General features: G+C 39.9%; 2 protein-coding genes across 2 annotated transcripts in view; one reads left to right on the forward strand and one right to left on the reverse strand.

Annotated features, from left to right (window-relative positions):
• LOC127418175 (ADP-ribosyl cyclase/cyclic ADP-ribose hydrolase 1) overlaps positions 1–2,635 on the forward strand; it is a 53,281-nt gene extending 50,646 nt beyond the window's left edge. Inside the window, exon 11 of the mRNA XM_051658623.1 lies at positions 1,838–2,635. Within this exon, the coding sequence (XP_051514583.1) occupies positions 1,838–1,910 (73 nt within the window). The 3' untranslated portion in view covers positions 1,911–2,635. The remainder of the gene's footprint in view (positions 1–1,837) is intronic.
• The window catches only part of LOC127418180 (uncharacterized), a 446,156-nt gene that overhangs the window by 410,109 nt on the left and 15,720 nt on the right, over positions 1–20,327 (reverse strand). The window lies entirely within an intron of this gene.

Consider the following 20,327-nt stretch of genomic DNA (forward strand, 5'->3'; position numbering starts at 1 on the left):
TTCTGGAGAACATCTGCGGTGAATCACAAGCTCATTTGCATGTGAAAATAATGAGTGGCAAATTTGCGGCTAGTTTAGAAGGGAAAATACTCACTTTTTCAAAAGTATAGCCACAAGACATTAAACAGTATGCATGTAAACAATTTTAGTGTGATAAAAACACTTACTAAAATTTTCTGTATAAAGTTATAGCCAATTTTACAACTTCATTGCCATCATGATAAAATGTCAACAATAGGGATGATAACAATAGGATTCCGTTTCCGATTCCTCTTAACGATTCCGGTTCCTTAACGGTTCAATTAACGAAAATTCTTGGAATTTCTTATTGCATTTACTACTCTCTGCTGTCTGTTACCAAATAATGAGATAATTTTAGATTTCTACAGAGCAGATATAACAAATCAGAAATACATTTAATGCAGTTCTTGTAAAAAGTGTGTTTGCAGAATTTTTAGAGACATAAATACAATCCAATAATAGATCCTTACTATATTTTAAAGAAACATCTGAACCAACAAGAAATGTGATGGCATATTTAATTAATTCATTTATTCTTTTATAAAATTCCACTTATCTCATGAATTTTTAATTATACATTGTCATATGAACAAACAGTCAGTAACTGTCCTGCTTGATTTAAGCCTCACAGATCATCATTAATAAACAGTAACAGTTCCAGAGACAGTTTGGACTGTTTTGTAGCCTAATGTTGTACTTCAGGCTTGTGAGACTTCAACAGTGCTTATTTAATTTTGAGTTGGACATTCATAACTTGCACATCAGTATAAGATTACCTGTATACTGGACTATAAATGAAAGCGCTGTTTGTTGTGCTGTAGATTCAAAATAACTGGCTCATTAGAATGATTCTTTCGGGAATCGACCTATACCGTACCGGAAGCATGTATGTTTCGTGCTGTAGATTTAAAAGAGCCAGCACTGCTAGAGCTGTGTGTTTTATGCTGTAAAGTCAGTAGATGGCAGCGCTGCTGCAGAAATGTGCTGCTGGAAACACTGTCAGAGGATTTCAGGACACTGTTACAGCCTCATTGCCGGAAAATTCCACTTAGGTGAACTGTCAATGGAACCGACAGTCACGAAGATCATACGATTCTGGTATTCTTTAAAGAATGGAACCAGTTCTGAACAAGAACCGGTTCTTGGTTCCCAACCCTAGTCAGCAAACCCTAAAACCCAAAAACAACCTTAAAAATTACAATTTAAACAACTTTACAGCTCAAATAATACACACGTTTAACAGAAGAATTAATGTAAGTACTTTTATAAAATTATAAGCTTCACATTTCTGCCTTTAAACCCTCCAAAAATTGGCCACATTAACTTCCACTGTAGTGCCTCACCTCACCTCGATTTACTTATTTATTTATTTATTTATTTATTTGAGGAGGGATGAATCTAAATAAATGTTTATGGTAATCAACATTATGCCACAAATGCTGTCGATTGAGCTTAACTTGTGTTGAACCCGGGATATTCCTTTAAATCAGGGGTACTCAGTTAAAGTTCCAAGAGGTCCGGTCTCTATTTTCTTTTTTAAATATATTCAGTGTACTAAGCTACTTTTTCTTAGTAGCTTGCAGTGTAGTTAACAACTTTTTAAAAAGAGTAGCTTGTAGCACAGGAAGATTCAAACTAGTTTTCCCAACACAAATGAAAAAAACAACCACAAATTCAAAATAGCTCCTCTAGCTTTGTAATCGCAATTACTGCTCAAAACATACAGTTATATATTAAATTGATGGTAATACCATTATATATCATATCAATAGTAAATAACACATACTGTATGTTTTCCTGTATCTTTTCCTAACAGAACACTGATAATCCTGCAGTGTATAAAGAATCCCCAATGGGCAGCCTGTCAGAGATGTTCCAACAGCCTTTAACAGAGAGAGATGCTATTTATAGAGTATTACCAACTGGACAGCTACCAAAGTGAATCAAGACCCAAATGCAAAATATAAATGAATGATTCTCACAAACAATGTCCACGCAATGTCAAAAAATTAGAACGAGGAGAATAGCGATGGTTCTCAAATGGCCTATTTCTCACAAAATAGCAAATAAAGTTTTGCTTTATTCTTTTACATGGACCAGCCATATCATTTTGTGAATACACCCACAGTTTGTAAATATATGGCCATACATTCATCTGTTTTAATCAGATGACTTTTTCTTCATATTTCTGACCGTCTGTAGAGGAAAGCAATGAAGATGAGTGGAAAAACACCCAAGAAACAATATCAATAAACTTCAGTAATTGCTTTTGATTTATTTAAAGTCTCAGGAATAATATATGCAGGTCAGACATTTGCATAAATATAGCCAAATTTGCCATTCACAGACATGTCTATATCCATGATTCATCTCCATACACCAGCAGGTTTGATGGTTATGCTATGTACAGTATATGCTACTGGAGTACAACTACTGTACCAGTATATCATTGTAAACATCTCTCCTTCACAAGTCACTACTGTTGTTTTATTCTATTGACATGCATTTAAAAACTTTGTCTTTAGGGCTTAAAGTATGAAATGATTATTTAATCAGCTGTGTAACAATTTTTACATTTGATGTTGTGAATAAAGCCTGTGCTTCATCATTTTAAGATGTGTTGTTTACTGACTAACATTATTCACTTTAAATACATACTCTACATAAAAGTGCTTTGTGATTTATTTATACAATTATTACATACCTCTGTGACAATCATACATTCCAGATGTCATGAATTGAATAAAATCCTTTGTGAATTTCCTGTTTAATTATATCCAACTTGAATATGTTATACATTTAATTGAAACAGGTAATAATAACCAGAATGAAAAATATTTTTGAGCTAAAATTTAAAAGCTTTAAGCTAATAACTGAGCAAAAACCAACAAGTGCCTTATCACTGCTCTTCCCCTTCATCGCTGCTGAAATTTTGCAAAAAGGCAGAAACAAATTAATAAAAAAATTACAGCTTCCAAAATATATACATTCTTTTCATGTCTGAAACAAATGTTATCAGTAATCTTGAGAACAAATGTAAGTACCCCTGACATCTTTATGAGATTTCTTTCTTTTATTTCATATATTTGGTTCATCAAATAATCGTTTGTTGAAATAACATTTTCAAATTCATTTTTCATACATCTATCTATTTTTATTCTTGTTTCTATTGTCTGTTGATTCTGTTTGCATCAATTAATGTGCAAAACTAGTCATTAGAAAACCATCCTATTCAAAAGGTTATAAATTATGCTGCAGTACACCTGTTGAGGTGTGATTGATTATTACCCCACACCACTTAATTCTAGTTTTAATCTCCTTTAAGTTATTTACCTATAGTAACTATGACCCCGTTTTCACTTTGTATTAAGATGCATTTTTAGTGATCTGATCACATGTGGTCAGCGCTAAATACAGGTCTAAATGGGGTCTGAACGTTTTGTGATCGGATTACAAAAACCACATATGTATGTGGTCAAAAACACATGTGACAGCATCACATTTGAGGTGTCAATCAACCGCTGCACTAAAACAAGAGTTTAAACCTTGCTGGTTATGAGCACTTTTAAAAGGAAATAACCATCTGATCGGAAAAATTAAAAAAGCAGAAATACACAAGCGTGAGTTCTTTAGTTTGTCTGATATCAACATGCACAGACACTTATGAGAAGCACGAACATCTGCAGCTCAGGTTTATACAGCTGATCCTCTAAAATAACAGACAATTCTGCTCGAAATGTTGATTTTGTGCTTAGATTAAATTTCAGATGCATCTGGGAGAAATAGGGATTAATGTATGTCGTCATGAAACAGAGTCCCTCCCCTCCAAATCCAATCACAAGTGGTCACAGGAGACGCATTTAAGCGACCAGGTGTAAACAGTGATGTGTCTCACCTGACCACATGTGATCAGATCACCCAAGACGCATCATAATACTAGGTGGATATGGGGTCTATAGGCCTTGAATGAGGCCGGTGTCTGACTCTCTGCTTCAGATTATGCATCATCGTGACTATTCAAAGTTGCAATATATTTTGGACAGGGCCACTTTTGTAGGTATATGAATATAAATATGTTATGTAATATTGTCACGCCCCCATCGGTCTCTCCATCTCCAGCCATCATCTGCTCCAACTCACTCCACTCTACTCAATTTCACCTGTTCTAATCCCCTCATTACCAAGACTCTATATCTACTCACCAAATGTTCACCCTTATTGTCTAGTCTCGTCTATGACAAGTGCAAGACCTCCTTATCACTTCCTAAAGTGTTTACTCTTCTGATTATATAGTCTTTGTGTTTATACTTACCTTAGTTTGCATATAGTTTGCTGTCTTCATTGTAGGGATGAGGAAATGAAGCCTCGTAAAGCTCTGAGGCTTTTCTCTGATTGTTCCTGGAAAAGATTCAAAGCTTCGAGAGTGTCAAAACAGTGTCATCTGGTGGTTAGTACAAAATAAAGCAGCAAAAAAAAACTGAGGATGAAGCTCCATCAGATGAAGCACCAACCACACACCTAATTGATGTAGTTTCAATGGTACATGCACAAATAAAAGCCTAACACGCGTGCGTGTGTGTGTGTGTGTATGCTGATTTTCTGCCTCTGATAAAATCATTTACCCATTAAAGCATGGCAGTAAATGCCAATAGGAACCAATATAATTAAATATGATGTAATAGAATAATGTAAATAATATGATCAACCTAATGTTCACGCTTATTTTCTAGTCTTGTCTATGACAAGTGCAATATGTTGCACTTGGCAAGTATTTGGGCTGTAATTATTGGTATTCTCTATACTACTTGCATGACAAGATATTTCATAATATAATTGAATAAGTTTGAATAAAAGTCAAAGAAATTTGAAATGGATAAAATGATCCATCCATTTAAAGTGCAGGATTAAGATGTTAATAAGAACATATTGTGTGATGGGATCATCTGGTTATTAAATGTGCTTATGAGACTTGGCAGTGATAGTGCTTGTGTAACTGTGGGAATGGCAGAAGGGGGATGGAGAAGTTTTTAATTATTTTTATTGAGAAATAAGAGCTATTTGACAGCGTTGGGGCTGAGTCTATTTCTCCTCTTTGACAGTACTTCCTCTGCCTTAGTGAACACTCTCTCACAGGGTACAGAGGAGGCCAGTGTACAAAGAAACTGCAGTGCCAAAGTGTATAGATTGGGGTACACATGTTTTTGTATTTTCCAATATCCCAGTGGATCTTTGGCTCTTTGACTGTTTGTCTCTGTAAGGTATCTATCAACTTCGACTATTGCATCAGCTGTGGCATTTTGAGCTTTTTTTGCTCTGGTCCACAGCACTGTCCAACAAGAAGTTTCTACCTAAGAAATGTGAAGGGAAAAGAACTTGAATGGGAGTGACAGTACATGTACATTGACTGAATACATCATACACCAACAGTCAACAACTATTAATTTTTATTATTTAAAAATACATTAATAAATAAACATTTGAGCTTATTGTAGGCTGTTGAGTTGAGGATGGTGGTTCTGTTGACAGAGTGCGTGTCAGTGTCGATGCTTTCGTCTTCGGTCTTGGTGATATTAGCACATTCTGCTTTTAGGTATTTGACAGCCTCTGTTATTTTATTCTGGTTGAGGAAACCCAAGGTTTTAAACCCTGGGTTTCAGCAAAGTTACCGTGATCATTATGCTCAGCGACTCCATATTCCAGATGTGTTCCCTCAGACGCCTGATGAGGTTTTCACTTAATTCTTTTGAGATGTCCATGGTTAACCTATGAAATAAAAAATGGGTTACTCAAAGTTGCAATAAAAACATACAGTATATACATATAAACAATATAATATTTCTAAAATATACTGTATTTAATTATTTATACTGTATGTAACAGTCTAATATAAAACAACAGTCTAAGTCAGCCCCAAAACATTGATTATTATTGTTAATGAATAGGCTAAATAAATACCTGATTTTTTTCCCCCTGTAAAGAATGGTGAATCATTTTCAGTAATGGAATGACTTTGGAGCCAGACACTGGTATTTCCTCAGAGAGCTTTACTGTGGCCTGGTGGAATGGGGAGAGAACATACAGAATTTGCTCTATGGCTTCATACTCCTGCACATGAAATGGATGATGTCAGTTTAAAGCAAGGCAAGGGATGCCCCCACAATCTGTATTTCATCATGCAGGCATTGAAGCATGTGAAAAGTGCTGTTCCACCGTGTTTCCATCTCATTGACCAGTTTAAAAACTGGTCTGTGCATCTTGTCACACACCAAATATCTCACCTTCTAAATAAAGTTTTATGAAATTAAGATATTAATTATATTAATCAAATGAATTAATATGTATAATAGCATAAAACATGCCAAAAATTGTGATATGTAAAACTATTCTTTCCCCTTGAAAATACCATACATACGTTGGCAGTTGTCAACTGAAAATGTTCCCAAACGGGATTTTTTTGGTGATGCCATTGTTATGTAAGTAAACAGTGAATGTTAAGCTTTTGTGAAAGTGATCACTCCCTCACCAAACACCAACACCAAATTACCAAAACAAAACAAAAAGTTCAAAAATCCACCAAAAAAACTAAATTAGTGATCATTTAAATGTAACGTATTGCTTATTCAACTTTCAAAGTACAGTACTCTTCTCACAATCCAACCAACCAGACTGAGCCAACAATGACTCATAAAGTAAGGTCTGGGTTCAAACATTCCAACATGCAAAGCAAAGCACGCACGTGATTAGACAGAAAGTGAGGTTTGGTTTGTCATCGATCAGGTGACTGTGAAAACAATACACCAGCCAAGTCTCTGATGCCTTATGGCAAAAGCCCATGGACTCTGGATTGATTTATTGATCTTGCGCTGTGGATCAGACTTCACTGTGGGAGTGGCGGATAAGGATGCCAACTCTCCTATGGTAGCCACCAGATCTAGACAGTATACCACATAAATACATAAATCAACATCATATGAAATAACATAACAATACAATCATTACCAACAGTTACAATCATAAGATTGTAATTCCTTGGACTTAATTTGAAGTTTAAGGACAGATTTCAAATTGTTTCAAGAAAATTGTGCTGAAAAGCCTTTTGACCCATTTCAAAGTGAGCTTTATGAACAGTCACAAGTACAATATCCTGAGAGCGTAGTCCATAAACACCACATTTCCGCTTCATTAATTCAGATAAATAACTAGGTAACAATACTAAAATTGCCTTGTAAATAAATATATACCAATGAATAAGTTTACGCACTGAAAGTGATGGCCAACCGGCTTTGGAGTATAATGTACAGTGGTGAGTAAGGTTTGAGCAATTAGTAATAAACCTTAAGGCCTAAAGGTAGACATCATCCAGCATATGAAGACAGTGCACTGATGCATTCATGTACAACAGGTCACCATAGTCAAGAATAGGCAAAAATGTTGCTTCAACCAATTTTCTTCTCACATCAAGTGAAAAACATGATTTAACCCTTAAATAAAAGGCCAGTTTCAACTTCAGCTTACTAACTGCTGTATATGAGGCTTAAAAGACAATTTGTCATCCATTAAAAAAACCCAAGTATTTAAAAGTAGAAACAACTTAAACTTTTTGACAAATTTACTTTCAGTCCATTTAACATTTCTTGAATTTGTAAAACTCACAAGCTTAGTTTTATCCACATTTAACACTAGCTTCAGTTGATAAAGCTGAGCTTGTATCAAATCAAAGGCATTTTGCAAGCACCTAAAAGCTTTGCTTAGGGTGGAATCACAGCAATAGATTACAATATCATCCGCATAAAAACAGACTGAGGAATCAAGAATATTATCCCCGACACAATTTATATACTGTATATATAGAAAATAAAAGAGGACCAAAAACTGATCCTTGTGGTACCCCTTTACACACTCTCAAAGCATCAGATAGGTTACCAATGACCTTAACAGTCTGGGTTCTGTCTGTAAGATAGCTAGTAAACCATCCTATAGCATTATCAGTCAAGCTTGAATCACCCAGACACTGTATTAAAATATCATGATCCACTGTATCAAATGCTTTAGATAAATCACTAAAAAGAGACAAACACTGTTGCTTATTATCTAAAGCCTCAATAGTGTCATATGTGACTTTCATATTATTTTTTTTTCCAGAAAACTGACTGATAGTACTGAATTTTTGCATAAACCAATTGCATTTTTGCTGACCAATGATTCCTATACTTTGGCTATTACAGAGAGATTGAAAATGGGTCTGTAATTATTTAGGAGTGTTGGATCTCCACCTTTCAATAAGGGGATAACATAAGCAGCCTTCCAGGCCTTAGGAATTATGTTTGTGTCCAAGGAAAGATTAAAAAGATGAGTCAAAGGCTCTGCAATAAAATCAGCAGCAAATTTTAAGAAAACAGTTTCTAATCTATCTGGAACAGCCGGTTTTGTAGGATTTAGTGATTTCAAGGCATTATGAACCTCTGAAACTAACAAGGGAGCAAAACTAAAAGTAGTTTAATCAGCAAAACTCTTAATCTTTACCTTTAAATAATCCACCACATCAGGAGAACTAGAATTAGACCAAAGATCCAGAAGAAATAAAATGTTCATTAAAACATTTAAAATTTGAAAGTTTATCTGATACAATCTCATCAATCTTCACTATAGAGGATGGAAAATCCGAGGAAATATTACAGCCATATAGTGATTTAACTGTCTTCCAAAACTTCCTTGGGTTCTTTACATTTTCTGTTGTCATCGATAAATAAAACTCAGCCTTTGCTTTCCTCAACAGAGAAGTAACTTTCTAAACTGTCTATACTAGCAAAGCCAGTCAGCCTCAGTATCTGACTTTCTTGCCTTAGCCCAAGATCTTAGAAATATCTATGTTTAAAGCTAAAAACTCCAGCTGTGTTGGCAGAGATTCTGAAATAATTACTTTAACATTAAAAATGTTTTAATATAGAGTATATAGCAACACCACCTCCTGTTCTTTGGCGATCAGTGCGATATACATTTTAACCTACAATTTTAATATCTTTTTCAGCAGCTGATTTGGTCAGCCAAGCTTCAGATAAAACAACATCAGCACTGTATTTATCCAGATTCGTACTAAGTTCAGCTGTGACATTAAACTACGTACATTTATATGAATAATTCCCAGGCCTGTCCTAGTTTTAAAATCAGCAGGAGTAATATCATGTGAAACAGCATTTGGGCCTGGATTAGGCTGAACATTACCAGATATTAACAATAAGAAAACGATAATCTATACCTAGCATTTTTACAACATGATTTATCCAAATTATTTTGATAATCTAAAAGAATAGGAGGAGAATTCATAAAAAATAATAAACTGGTCATTTGAAATCAGAAAACAATGAGGATGAAGTGATGTTGTAGTGTTAATTATGAGTAAGGGTGGCCCCATCAACACTTTAGATTTCCAATCCAGTGCTGCAGTACAGGTAGTGCAGGCATGCCTATTCAGTATATCCAGTTGAACTGTTAAACTATTGTATGACTCTCTTGATCCAAGTCCAACAATCCCAAAGTCACAGAAAAACAGTAAGCAGAACGATGCCAAACTGAAATTAATTTTCATCATATGAGACTGAAAGCAGTGCAAACAGTAGAAATAGTGGGATTAAACAGGCCACAGGTTAAGAGTCTATTGCTAGAACAGTTCCTCCCACAGATAGAGTAGCTCAGTCTCACAGAAACCACTTGCTTGGAAAATAAAAGCTTGCTTGAAGAGACTTACAAAGCCAACAAACTTGTGTGAGATTACACATTTCAAAAGTGAACAAATTGTGTACATTGTGCTTTTTCTTGTAATGGGAAGAGAGGGTTTTATGTGTTTATATTTAGCCCAGTGGTGGCTCAGCAGTTAAGGCTCTGGGTTACTGATCAGAAGGTCAGGGGTTCAAGCCCCAGTACTGCCAAGATGCCACTGTTGGGCCTTTGACCCTATCTGCTCCAGGGGTGCTGTATCATGGCTGACCCTGCACTCTGACCCCAGCTTAGCTGGGATATGTGGGGGAAAAAAAAAAAAAAAGAATTTCACTGTATATGTGCAGATGTGTGATAAATAAATATAATTAATTAATTAATTAATACAAATATCATATAACCCACATTCTTTTCACAGTTCCATCAGTCAATTAATGTTAATATGTTAATTATAAAGTTACATTCCATTGAATCAATGCATTTTACATACATTACATTTATTTATTTGGCAGACGCTTTTATCCAAATCATCTTAAGGAGACAGTGGTACGAAAAGTGCGGTATTACAAAGTTTCACTAGCATCAGAATAGTATTCAAAACAGATTAAAGTGCAACATGAATTTTTTTTTTTTTAATGACTGGTTAAGTGCTCATGGAAAAGACGTGTTTTTAGTCGTTTTTTGAAGACAGAGAGTGAGTCAGCTTCACGGATGGAGTTGGGAAGGTCGTTCCATCAATGTGGTATGATGAAGCCGAAAGTCCAGGAAAGTGTTTTGGTGCCTCTTTGTGTTGGTACAACAAGGCAACGTTTCTTAGCCGACCGCAGGCTTCTAGTGGGCGCGTAGCTCTGCATAAATGATTTTAGGTATGCTGGAGCAGACCCAGTGACTGTTCTGTATGCCAGCATCAGAAACTTGAATTTGATACGTGCATCAACCGGCAGCCAGTGGAGAGAGACAAGGAGTGGTGTAACGTGCTCTCTTTGGTTCATTAAAGACCAGACATGCTGCTGCCTTCTGGATCATTTGCAGGGGTCTAATTGCACATGCAGGGAGACCTGCAATGAGAGCGTTACAGTAGTCCAGTCTAGATATGACAAGTGACTGGACAAGCAGTTGTGTGGCATGTTCAGAGAGGAAGGGTCTTATCATGTAAATCTACATGATCTTGCGGTCTTTGAGATGTGGTCTGTGAAATTTAGTCTGTTATCGATGGTTACCCTTAGATTTCTGACCGATTTGGAAGGCGTAACTGTAGTTGCACCCAGCTGCACGGTGATGTTGTGTTCAACAGCAGGGTTGGCTGGAAAGACAAGGAGTTCAGTCTTGGCTGGGTTGAGTTGTAGGTGGTGCTCCTTCATCCAGGCCGAGATGTCTGCCAGGCAGGCAGAAATTCGAGCAGTCACTGTGGTGTCATTGGGCTGGAAAGACAAGTAGAGTTGCGTGTCATGTGTCTGAATGATGGGTCCCAGTGATGTTGTGTATATAGAGAAAAGAAGTGGCCCAAGCACTGATCCCTGAGGTACCCCAGTAAGTAGCGGATATGGCTTGGATACCTCACCTCTCCAGGCTACCTTGAAGGACATATCTGAGAGATAGGAGTTAAACCAGTCAAGCACAGTTCCTGTGATGCCCAGCGAGGAGAGGGTAGAGAGTAAGATCTGATGGTTGACTGTGTCAAAGGCTGCAGAAAGGTCCAGCAGAATCAGGACGGATGATCTGGATTCAGCTTTCGCCCGTCTCAGCGACTCAGTGACAGACAGCAGGGCAGTCTCGGTGGAGTGTCCACTTTTGAAACCTGACTGATTGTCATCCAGCAGCTTGTTCTGTGAGAGATAGGCAGAGGTTTGATTGATAACTGCCCTTTCAAGTGTTTTTGCCATGAATGGGATGAGAGAGACTGCTCTGTAGTGTTCTATTTGTGTGGGGTTAAGTGCGGGTTTCTTCAGCAGCGGGGTTACTCGAGCCTGCTTGAATGTAGTAGGAAAAGTGCCTGTAAGTAGAGATGTGTTAATTATGTGTGTGAGTGCAGGTAGAATGGACGGAGAAATGGCCTGGAGAAGGTGAGAAGGAATGGGGTCAAGGGAACAGGTGGTGGGGTGGTTGGAGAGGAGGAGTTTAGAGACCTCAGTGTCAGTCAGAGGAGATAACATATAGACAGAAGAGTTGCATACAGGAGACGGGTGTTTGACAGGGTGTGGTGCTGAGAATGTATTGCTGATGGTTGTAACCTAATTAGTAAAAAATGTGGCAAAGACGTCTGCTGTCAGTGATGTGTCAGGTCATGGAGGGGAAGGGCAGAGAAGTGTGTTGAATGTTCTAAAGCTGCGAGTGTCTGTGGTGCTATTGATCTTGTTCTGGTAATAGGAGGTTTAACGTTATCTGAAAAAGTTGCAAGCAGAGGCTTATATTTACCTAGATCTGCTGGATCATTAGATTTCTGCCATCTCCTCTCAGCTGCCCTGAGCTCAGTCTGATGTTCATGAAGAACGTCAGACAGCCAGGGGCTGGGTGGTGTAGCACGTGCTGGCCTAGAGGAGATAGGACAGATGTTGTCCAGGCAGGTTGTTAAAGTAGAGCTTAGTGTGTCTGTGGCAGTGTTTACATTAAGCGTGGTAAATACATTTAGTGTGGGAAGAGAGGTAGAGACAGCAATGGAAAGGCTTGAGGGTGAAAGAGAACGGAGGTTACGGCAAAAGGAAACCAAAGGTGGAGACTGTTTTAATGTAGATGGGAGAGTCATGTTGAATTGAACAAAGTAGTGATCAGAGACATGTAAAGGAGTAACAAGAATATTTGAGTTGGTACAGTTACGTGTAAAAATGAGGTCCAGCTGGTTGCCCGATCTGTGAGTTGCTGTGGTGTGTAATCTTTCCAAGTCAAATTAGGCCAGGAGAGTATTCAGTTCAGTGGCCTGGGGCTTGTCTTGGTGTATGTTGAAATCACCAAGAACCACAAGTGTGGCCTACCATCCTCCGGCAAGGAGGAGAGCAGGACATCCAACTGCTCAAGAAATTTTGTCAGCTGACCTGGAGGGCGATAGATGACAACAATTTTGGGCCTCATGTATTCAGATAGAAGACAAAGGCAGGCCTAACACAGTTGTAAAACCTAACTCAGGCGCCCACATACCAGGTCATACATTATACTGATAAACATCGCGCCAAAATCAAACAAAGGGAGTCCAAAACAGACTACAAATCCCATGAAGCCTTGCTCACTAAAGGATCGAACTCTCAACTCCTATAGGATGAGGCACATGACAGAACGCACCTCAACCATGACATCATCAGGAGTAGAAATACCTCTGAAATGCTTCCAGGATTTGCTTCCAGCAACTTTGCTCGCCGTGTGTAGATGCAGCTCATCGCTGCTCTCAGGTGCAGCCTCGTGGCACAAGGAAGTAACGTCCGACTTGAAACTGTGGCCATACAATCTCCATCTCGCTGGACGAGTTGAGATTACTCTGTGTTCCACCGAACACTCTAACGGATCCGAAGGAGACCGCCGAGCAATTCGCATCTTCTTCTGTTTGCCTGCAGAAGTGAAGTCGCTGATTTCTCCGCCAGCCCGCCGAGAATCAGCAGCCATACCGCCCGCCGACAGAGCGAGGAAATGGCCTCCCGTCATCACCCAAGCCTCGAGGAACTGAGTCTGAGTTAAAGGACGGATGAACACACATTCTGCATCCTCATGCGATTCAAGTAAGAGTTTTATGTCTGGGCAGAGATAGAATATTATAGTGTGTTATTCCTGTGTACCAAGGTTATTGCTTGTACAGTTTACGGACCGCCATGTCCGCTCATTATTAACACTCAGGGTATTAATTATCACAAATTTGATTTGCTGTATTATGGTCCAACCACAACCGGCAAACTGAGTATCCATTAAAGAATCAAAGAACGCGGGATGGTTTACGAGCCGTCCACCACGTCTCTGAGTGATGAACTAACAGCTGCTTTCTCTCCCACTATCGCGAAATCGGCTTTGGGGCCGTCACTTAATTCTCTCTCTCTCTCTCTCTCATACTAACCACACACACACACGCGTGCGATCCTTCACAAACATTCTCGGACACATTTTTGGCTAGTAGATAGCTTCGTGATAAAGCTCAGCTTTGTCCCTAAGCTATCATACAAGCGGATACACGCGGTAACTAGTAGACGCCATTGACTAGTTTCTCTCCACCCATATTCACGGCCAAATTCCCTGGCCGGAAGTCTCGCATGACATACTCTCCACGAGAGTCACGTCCACCATTTTGCGCGCGTCCCTCCTTACACACACACAAACACACACTCGCTCTCACACACACACACACACACCCTCATGTGTTATAGGATCATTTTGGTTTCCATATCTAATCATATCACTGTTTAGTTTGTAGTTGTAAGTCGGAAGTTTATTGACTGCATTGTATTAATTATTAATTGATATTACTGCATAAATAAACTTTGTTATATTACAAAGAGAAGTGTTTTGGTTTGTTTTGCATACACCTGTGTCATGCTGACGGGATGTCAGTGCTCGGATTGAAGCCTTCATTCATTGTTTTTTTTCTTCCCGAAAATCGATATTCTTCGGATGTCGATTTTCCTAAGAAAACAATCTAATATTGAGACTGTTATACAATCTGGTTATTAGTCCCTGATTCCAGGGTGGTGCCCCATCAATGATAATCCTTATTAATATTCTATTGATTTTTGATAATTGATAATTATCTTTGATGATTGTTGAATTTGAATGATCAATAAGCTAGTGTTAATTTTAATTAATGTTTCATCGATGTTAATGATTAGTGATTATCTTTGATAATTGTTGATTTAAAGGATTAAAAAAAGCTAACATTGATTCTCATCAATGTTCTATTGATTTTAATAATTAATAATTATCTTTGATAATTATTAATTATTGCTAATAACCAAACCCGCTCCTAAACATAGCGCACTACATTTACATATGGAGCCCCATATGAGGTTTTAATGAGTTAGATTCAATTAATTAATTTAAATATTAATTAATAACTAAAGAAATAATTATTAATTATTTCTGATAGTAACACTGATTTAAACAACCAGTAAAGCCCTACAACAACATGTATTTTTGAGGGTTGCATTGTAGTAATAGCATGGAATTCAAAACTAGTATTGTTACATAGTGAAGAGTGTGGTGAAAAAGTCCAGTTGCTATGAATGAGCAGCTGTTCCCCCACCCCTACCGGTGTGTACCGGGGTGTGAGAGAAGGAGAAGTTGCTGGAGAGAGCAGCAGGTGTTGCTGTATCCTCTGGACGTATCCATGTTTCTGTCAGTGCCAGGATGCTGAGGGTGGACTGTGTGGCAAAGGCTGGAATGAAGTCAGCTTTGTTCACAGCTGACTGGCAGTTCCAGAGTCCCACTGAGAAAGAGAGCGGAGCAGGTGCTGAAGTGCAAAGTGGCCGTAGGTTGTGTGGGTTGCGTTTGGTCTTGCATCGATATCGTGTAAACAGTCTATAACAGATAACAGGGATGTGCTTGAAGGCATGTGTTATTCGTGAAGTAGACATGTTAGTATATAGATGGAAAATAAGACAAGAGATAAAATTAAAAAATACTTAAGTGCTAAGGTGAGTGGTGCCTTGTCTGTGTTCTTGCTCGGTGGACTCGCACAGGTAGACTCGCTGGTCTTTACCCGAGTAGGTCTTCACACGAGGAGGGCTTTACACGACGGCTACCACTTCCGCTGCCGCTTCTGTGTCAGCATTCAAGTCAAATATATACACGATGATAACAAGCTGTTCAATGAAAAAAAATTAATGCTTAATGCTATTTAGCACAACAAATCTAGTCACGTGGTCAACCGAAACTAAGGGTCGCGCGAGGTGACAAGCTCAGGAACAAACTCAACTTCCGTACACCGCAAATAAATTATGCAGCACTTTAGCAATAAATAATACTCTAAAACAAGTGAAGCACTGTTTATAGACAATAAAAATCACGATAGTTTTACACACTGGACAACCAACGCTAAATCTAGCAGTGAATACCCTGGGACAAGTCAAAACAATATAGCACACACACACACACACACCAACCCACGTTTAAGCGACGCGAGTTCAAGACAGTAAACAAACAGCACAAGTTCAAGACAGTAAACAAACAGCACAAGTCTAGCAATGAATACCACTCTACAACAAAGTAAAACAATGAAATAAACACACTTACACGCAACTGCAGACTACTGTAGATAGATCGCCATAAATAAATAGATTTATTTAGCAATAAAATAAATCACTCATTATTTTTCTTTACTAGATTAAAGAAAATATGGAGTATAGCTGGGATGATGGTGTTGAAAGCCAAACTGAAATCCACAAAAAGGATCCTTGCATATGTCCCTGGTCTGTCCAGATGTTGCAGGATATGATGCAATCCCATGTTGACTGCATCATCCACAGACCTGTTTGCTCGATAAGCAAATTGAAGGGGATCTAGAAAGGGTCCAGTGATGTTCTTCAAGTGGGCCAACACCAGTCTCTCAAATGATTTCATGACCACAGATGTCAGGGCGACAGGTCTGTAGTCATTAAATTCTGTGATTTTTGGTTTCTTTGGGATGGGGATGATAGTGAAACGTTTGAAGCAGAATGGGACTTCACACAGCTCCAGTGATCTGTTGAAGATCTGTGTGAAGATGGGGGCCAGTTGGTTAGCACAGGATCTAAGACATGCAGGTGAAATGCCATCTGGGCCCAGTGCTTTCCTTATCCTTTGTTGTTGAACGACGTGGCTCACATCATCTTCACAGATCTTAAGTGCAGGTTGAGTAGCAGGAGGGGGAGGAGGGGGGTTGTAGGAGGTGTTGGTGTTTGTGTGAAGTGAAGGTCAGAGTGGGTGTGGGGTGTGAGATTGGGCCTTTCAAATCTACAGTAGAACACATTCAGGTCATCAGCCAGTTGTTTGTCCACCACAAGTTTGGGGCAGGAGTCCTGTAATTCATAAGTTGTTTCATGCCACTCCACACTGATGCAGGGTCGTTAGCTGAAACTTGTTTTTCAGCTTCTCAGAGTATCTTCTTTTAGCCGCTCTGATTCCCTTATTCAGTGCGTTCCTGGCCTGATTGTACAAGACTTTATCCCCAACTCTGTAAGCATCCTCTTTGGCCTGACGAAGCTGCCTGAGTTCTGCTGTAAACCATGGTTTGTCATTAAATGTTAAATAAGTCCTAGTAGGAATGCACATATCCTCACAAAAACTGACATATGATGTAACAGTATCTGTGAGCTCATCCAGATTGGTGTCTGCAGCCTCAAAAACACTCCAATCAGTGCAGTCAAAGCAGGCTTGTAGTTCCAGCTCTGCTTCGTTTGTTTCAATTCAAATCAAATCAAATCAAATCACTTTATTGTCCGATCAACATAGCAGTCGTGACAGTGATGAGACATATACCAATTTACAATAACATCAAATTAACACAACACAATTTAAACATCTGTTATACACATAATTACATTCAACAATATACAAATAATAACATACACTGTACAGTATACAATACGCTGTTTTTTCTTTTTTTTTTACTATATAGATACACATTATTCAATAAAAATTAAAAATAAAAATGTATAAAAAAAGTATATGTATATATAAAATGTACAGTATTGTACTGTATTGACATTCTGGCTGTCGGTTGATAGACAGTTGTTAAGAGAGAACATAATATAATAATAATAATATAATTTATGACAGTCCGGTGTGAGATATAAGAGTAAGGGTAATAAAGTGCAGTGCTGGTGTATTTTGATCATGGGAGATCAAGAGTTCAGAAGTCTGATTGCTTGGGGAAAGAAGCTATCATGAAGTCGGCTGGTGCGGGTCCTGATGCTGCGATACCGCCTACCTGATGGTAGCGGTGAGAACAGCCCATGGCTCGGGTGGCTGGAGTCTCTGATGATCCTCCGAGCTTTTTTCACACACCGCCTTGTATATATTTCCTGGAGGGAGGGAAGCTCACCTCCGATGATGTGTCTGGCAGTTCGCACCACCCTTTGCAGTGCTTTGCGGTTGTGGGCTGTGCTATTGCCGTACCAGGCGGAGATGCAGCCAGTCAGGATGCTCTCCACGGTGCAGGTGTAGAACCGTGTGAGGATGTGGTGGTTCATTCCAAACTTCCTCAGCCATCTCAGGAAGAAGAGGCGCTGATGAGCCTTCTTCACAACGACTTCAGTGTGGACGGACCATGTGAGTTCCTCAATGATGTGGACACCCAGGAACTTGAAGCTGCTGACTCTCTCCACTGGTGCTCCATTGATGGTGATGGGACTGTGTTCTCTGTCTTTTCTTCTGAAGACCAAGCTCCTTTGTCTTACTGACATTGAGGGAGAGGTTGTGCTCCTGACACCAGTGTGTCAGGGTGTGCACCTCCTCTCTGTAGGCTGTTTCATCATTGTCAGTGATCAGACCTACCACCGTCGTGTCATCAGCAAACTTAATGATGGCATTGGAGCTATGTGTTGCCACACAGTCATGTGTGTACAAGGTAGTGGGCTGAGAACACAGCCCTGCGGGGCTCCAGTGTTGAGGGTTAGTGATGAGGAGATGTTGCTGTCTATTCTAACCACTTGGCGTCTGCTTGACAGGAAGTCCAGGATCCAGCTGCACAGCGAGCTGTTTAAGCCCAGAGCCCGGAGTTTCTCATCTAGCTTGGAGGGCACTATGGTGTTGAATGCTGAGCTGTAGTCTACAAACAGCATTCTCACATAAGTATTCTTTTTTCCAGGTGGGAGAGAGCAGTGTGTATTGTAGATGCAATGGCATCATAAGTGGAGCGGTTGTTGCGGTAAGCAAACTGCAGCGGGTCAAGATTGAGTGGCAATACAGAGCAGATGTAATCTCTGATTAGTCTCTCAAAACATTTGCTGATGATGGGGGTCAGAGCAACAGGACGCCAGTCATTTAAACAAGTTATTTTTGATTGTTTTGGTACAGGCACAATTGTGGATGTTTTAAAGCATGTGGGGACTACAGACAAAGAGAGGGAAAGGTTGAAAATGTCCGTAAAAACACCAGCCAGTTGGTTTGCGCATGCTCTGATGACGCAGCCCGGAATGCCATCTGGGCCCGCAGCTTTGCGGATATTCACCCGTCGGAAGGATCGGGTTACATCCGCTACAGAGACGGAGAGTGAACTAACCTCTGTAGCTTCAGCCGCGAGAGCTCTCTCCGCGAGGACGGTGTTATTTCCTTTGAAACGAGCATAAAAAGTATTTAGCTCATCCGGTAGAGAGGCAGCGGTGTTCATGGCGGAGTTTTTATTCCCTTTATAGTCCGTAATGATGTTAATTCCCTGCCACATGCTTCTAGAGTTGGTGGTGTTAAACTGTCCTTCAATCTTACTCCTGTACTGGCGTTTTGCGGTTCTGATAGTTTTTCGGAGGGCATAACTGGCTTGTTTATGCTCCTCCGCGTTCCCGGAATTAGAAGCGGAGGTCCGCACATTAAGTGCCGCGCGAACATCGCTATTGATCCATGGTTTCTGATTCAGATAGATCCATATTGTCCTGGTCGGAATCACTTCCTCTACGCACATTCTGATGAAACACATTACGCTATCAGCGTAAAGCTCGATGTCGCCATCAGAGGCGGACTGGAACATCTCCCAGTCCGTGTGATCAAAACAGTCCTGTAGCGTAGAGTCTGATTGGTCCGACCAGCACTGGATCGTTCTGAGGGTGGGTGTTTTCTGTTTCAATTTCTGCCTGTAAGCGGGCAGAAGCAGAATGGAAGAGTGGTCCGATTTGCCAAATGGTGGACGGGGGAGGGATTTGTAGCCATCCCGGAACGGAGAGTAGCAATGGTCTAAAACCCGGTCCCCTCGTGTGTTGAAACTAATGTGCTGGTGGTATTTTGGTGCGACTGATTTTAAACTGGCTTTATTAAAGTCCCCGGTCACAATGAACACGGCCTCAGGGTGCGCGGTTTCCTGCTCACTTATACTCCCATACAGTTCCTTGAGTGCACGGTCTGTGTCGGCTTGTGGGGGAATGTACACAGCAGTGATAATGAGCACTGTGAATTCCCTCGGTAGCCAGAATGGTCGACACAGAAGCATGAGAAATTCCAGATCAGGAGAACAGAAAGACTTGATAGAATGTACGTTCCTCTGATCACATCAGGATTTGTTGATCATAAAACATACACCACCTCCTCTAGTTTTACCTGAGAGGTCTTTCGCTCTGTCCGCTCGGTGCACGGAGAACCCAGCGGGTTCAATGGCTGAGTCTGGAATCTCCGCAGACATCCAAGTTTCTGTTTCTGTAAGGCAGATAATGCAGCAGTCCCTCGTCTCTCATTGGAAAGAGGTCCGTGCTTTCAGCTCGCAGAGCTTGTTATCCAGAGACTGAACATTTGCCAGTAGAATAGTGGGTAGCGGGGGTCGATTTGCGCGGCGTCTTACTCTGATGAGAACGCCGGCTCTGTTTCCCCTTTTCCTCCTGCGTTTCCGCGGCCGTGCTGCCCAGACAAAGGGCTCCGCTTGCGTGTTTGTAAACAGCGGGTCGGCATTGAGGAATGTGAAGTCCGGTTTTCGGTGTGAGATCGCTGAACCAATGTCCAAA

Source organism: Myxocyprinus asiaticus, chromosome 27, assembly GCF_019703515.2.
Source record: "Myxocyprinus asiaticus isolate MX2 ecotype Aquarium Trade chromosome 27, UBuf_Myxa_2, whole genome shotgun sequence".
Lineage (NCBI taxonomy): Eukaryota > Metazoa > Chordata > Actinopteri > Cypriniformes > Catostomidae > Myxocyprinus > Myxocyprinus asiaticus.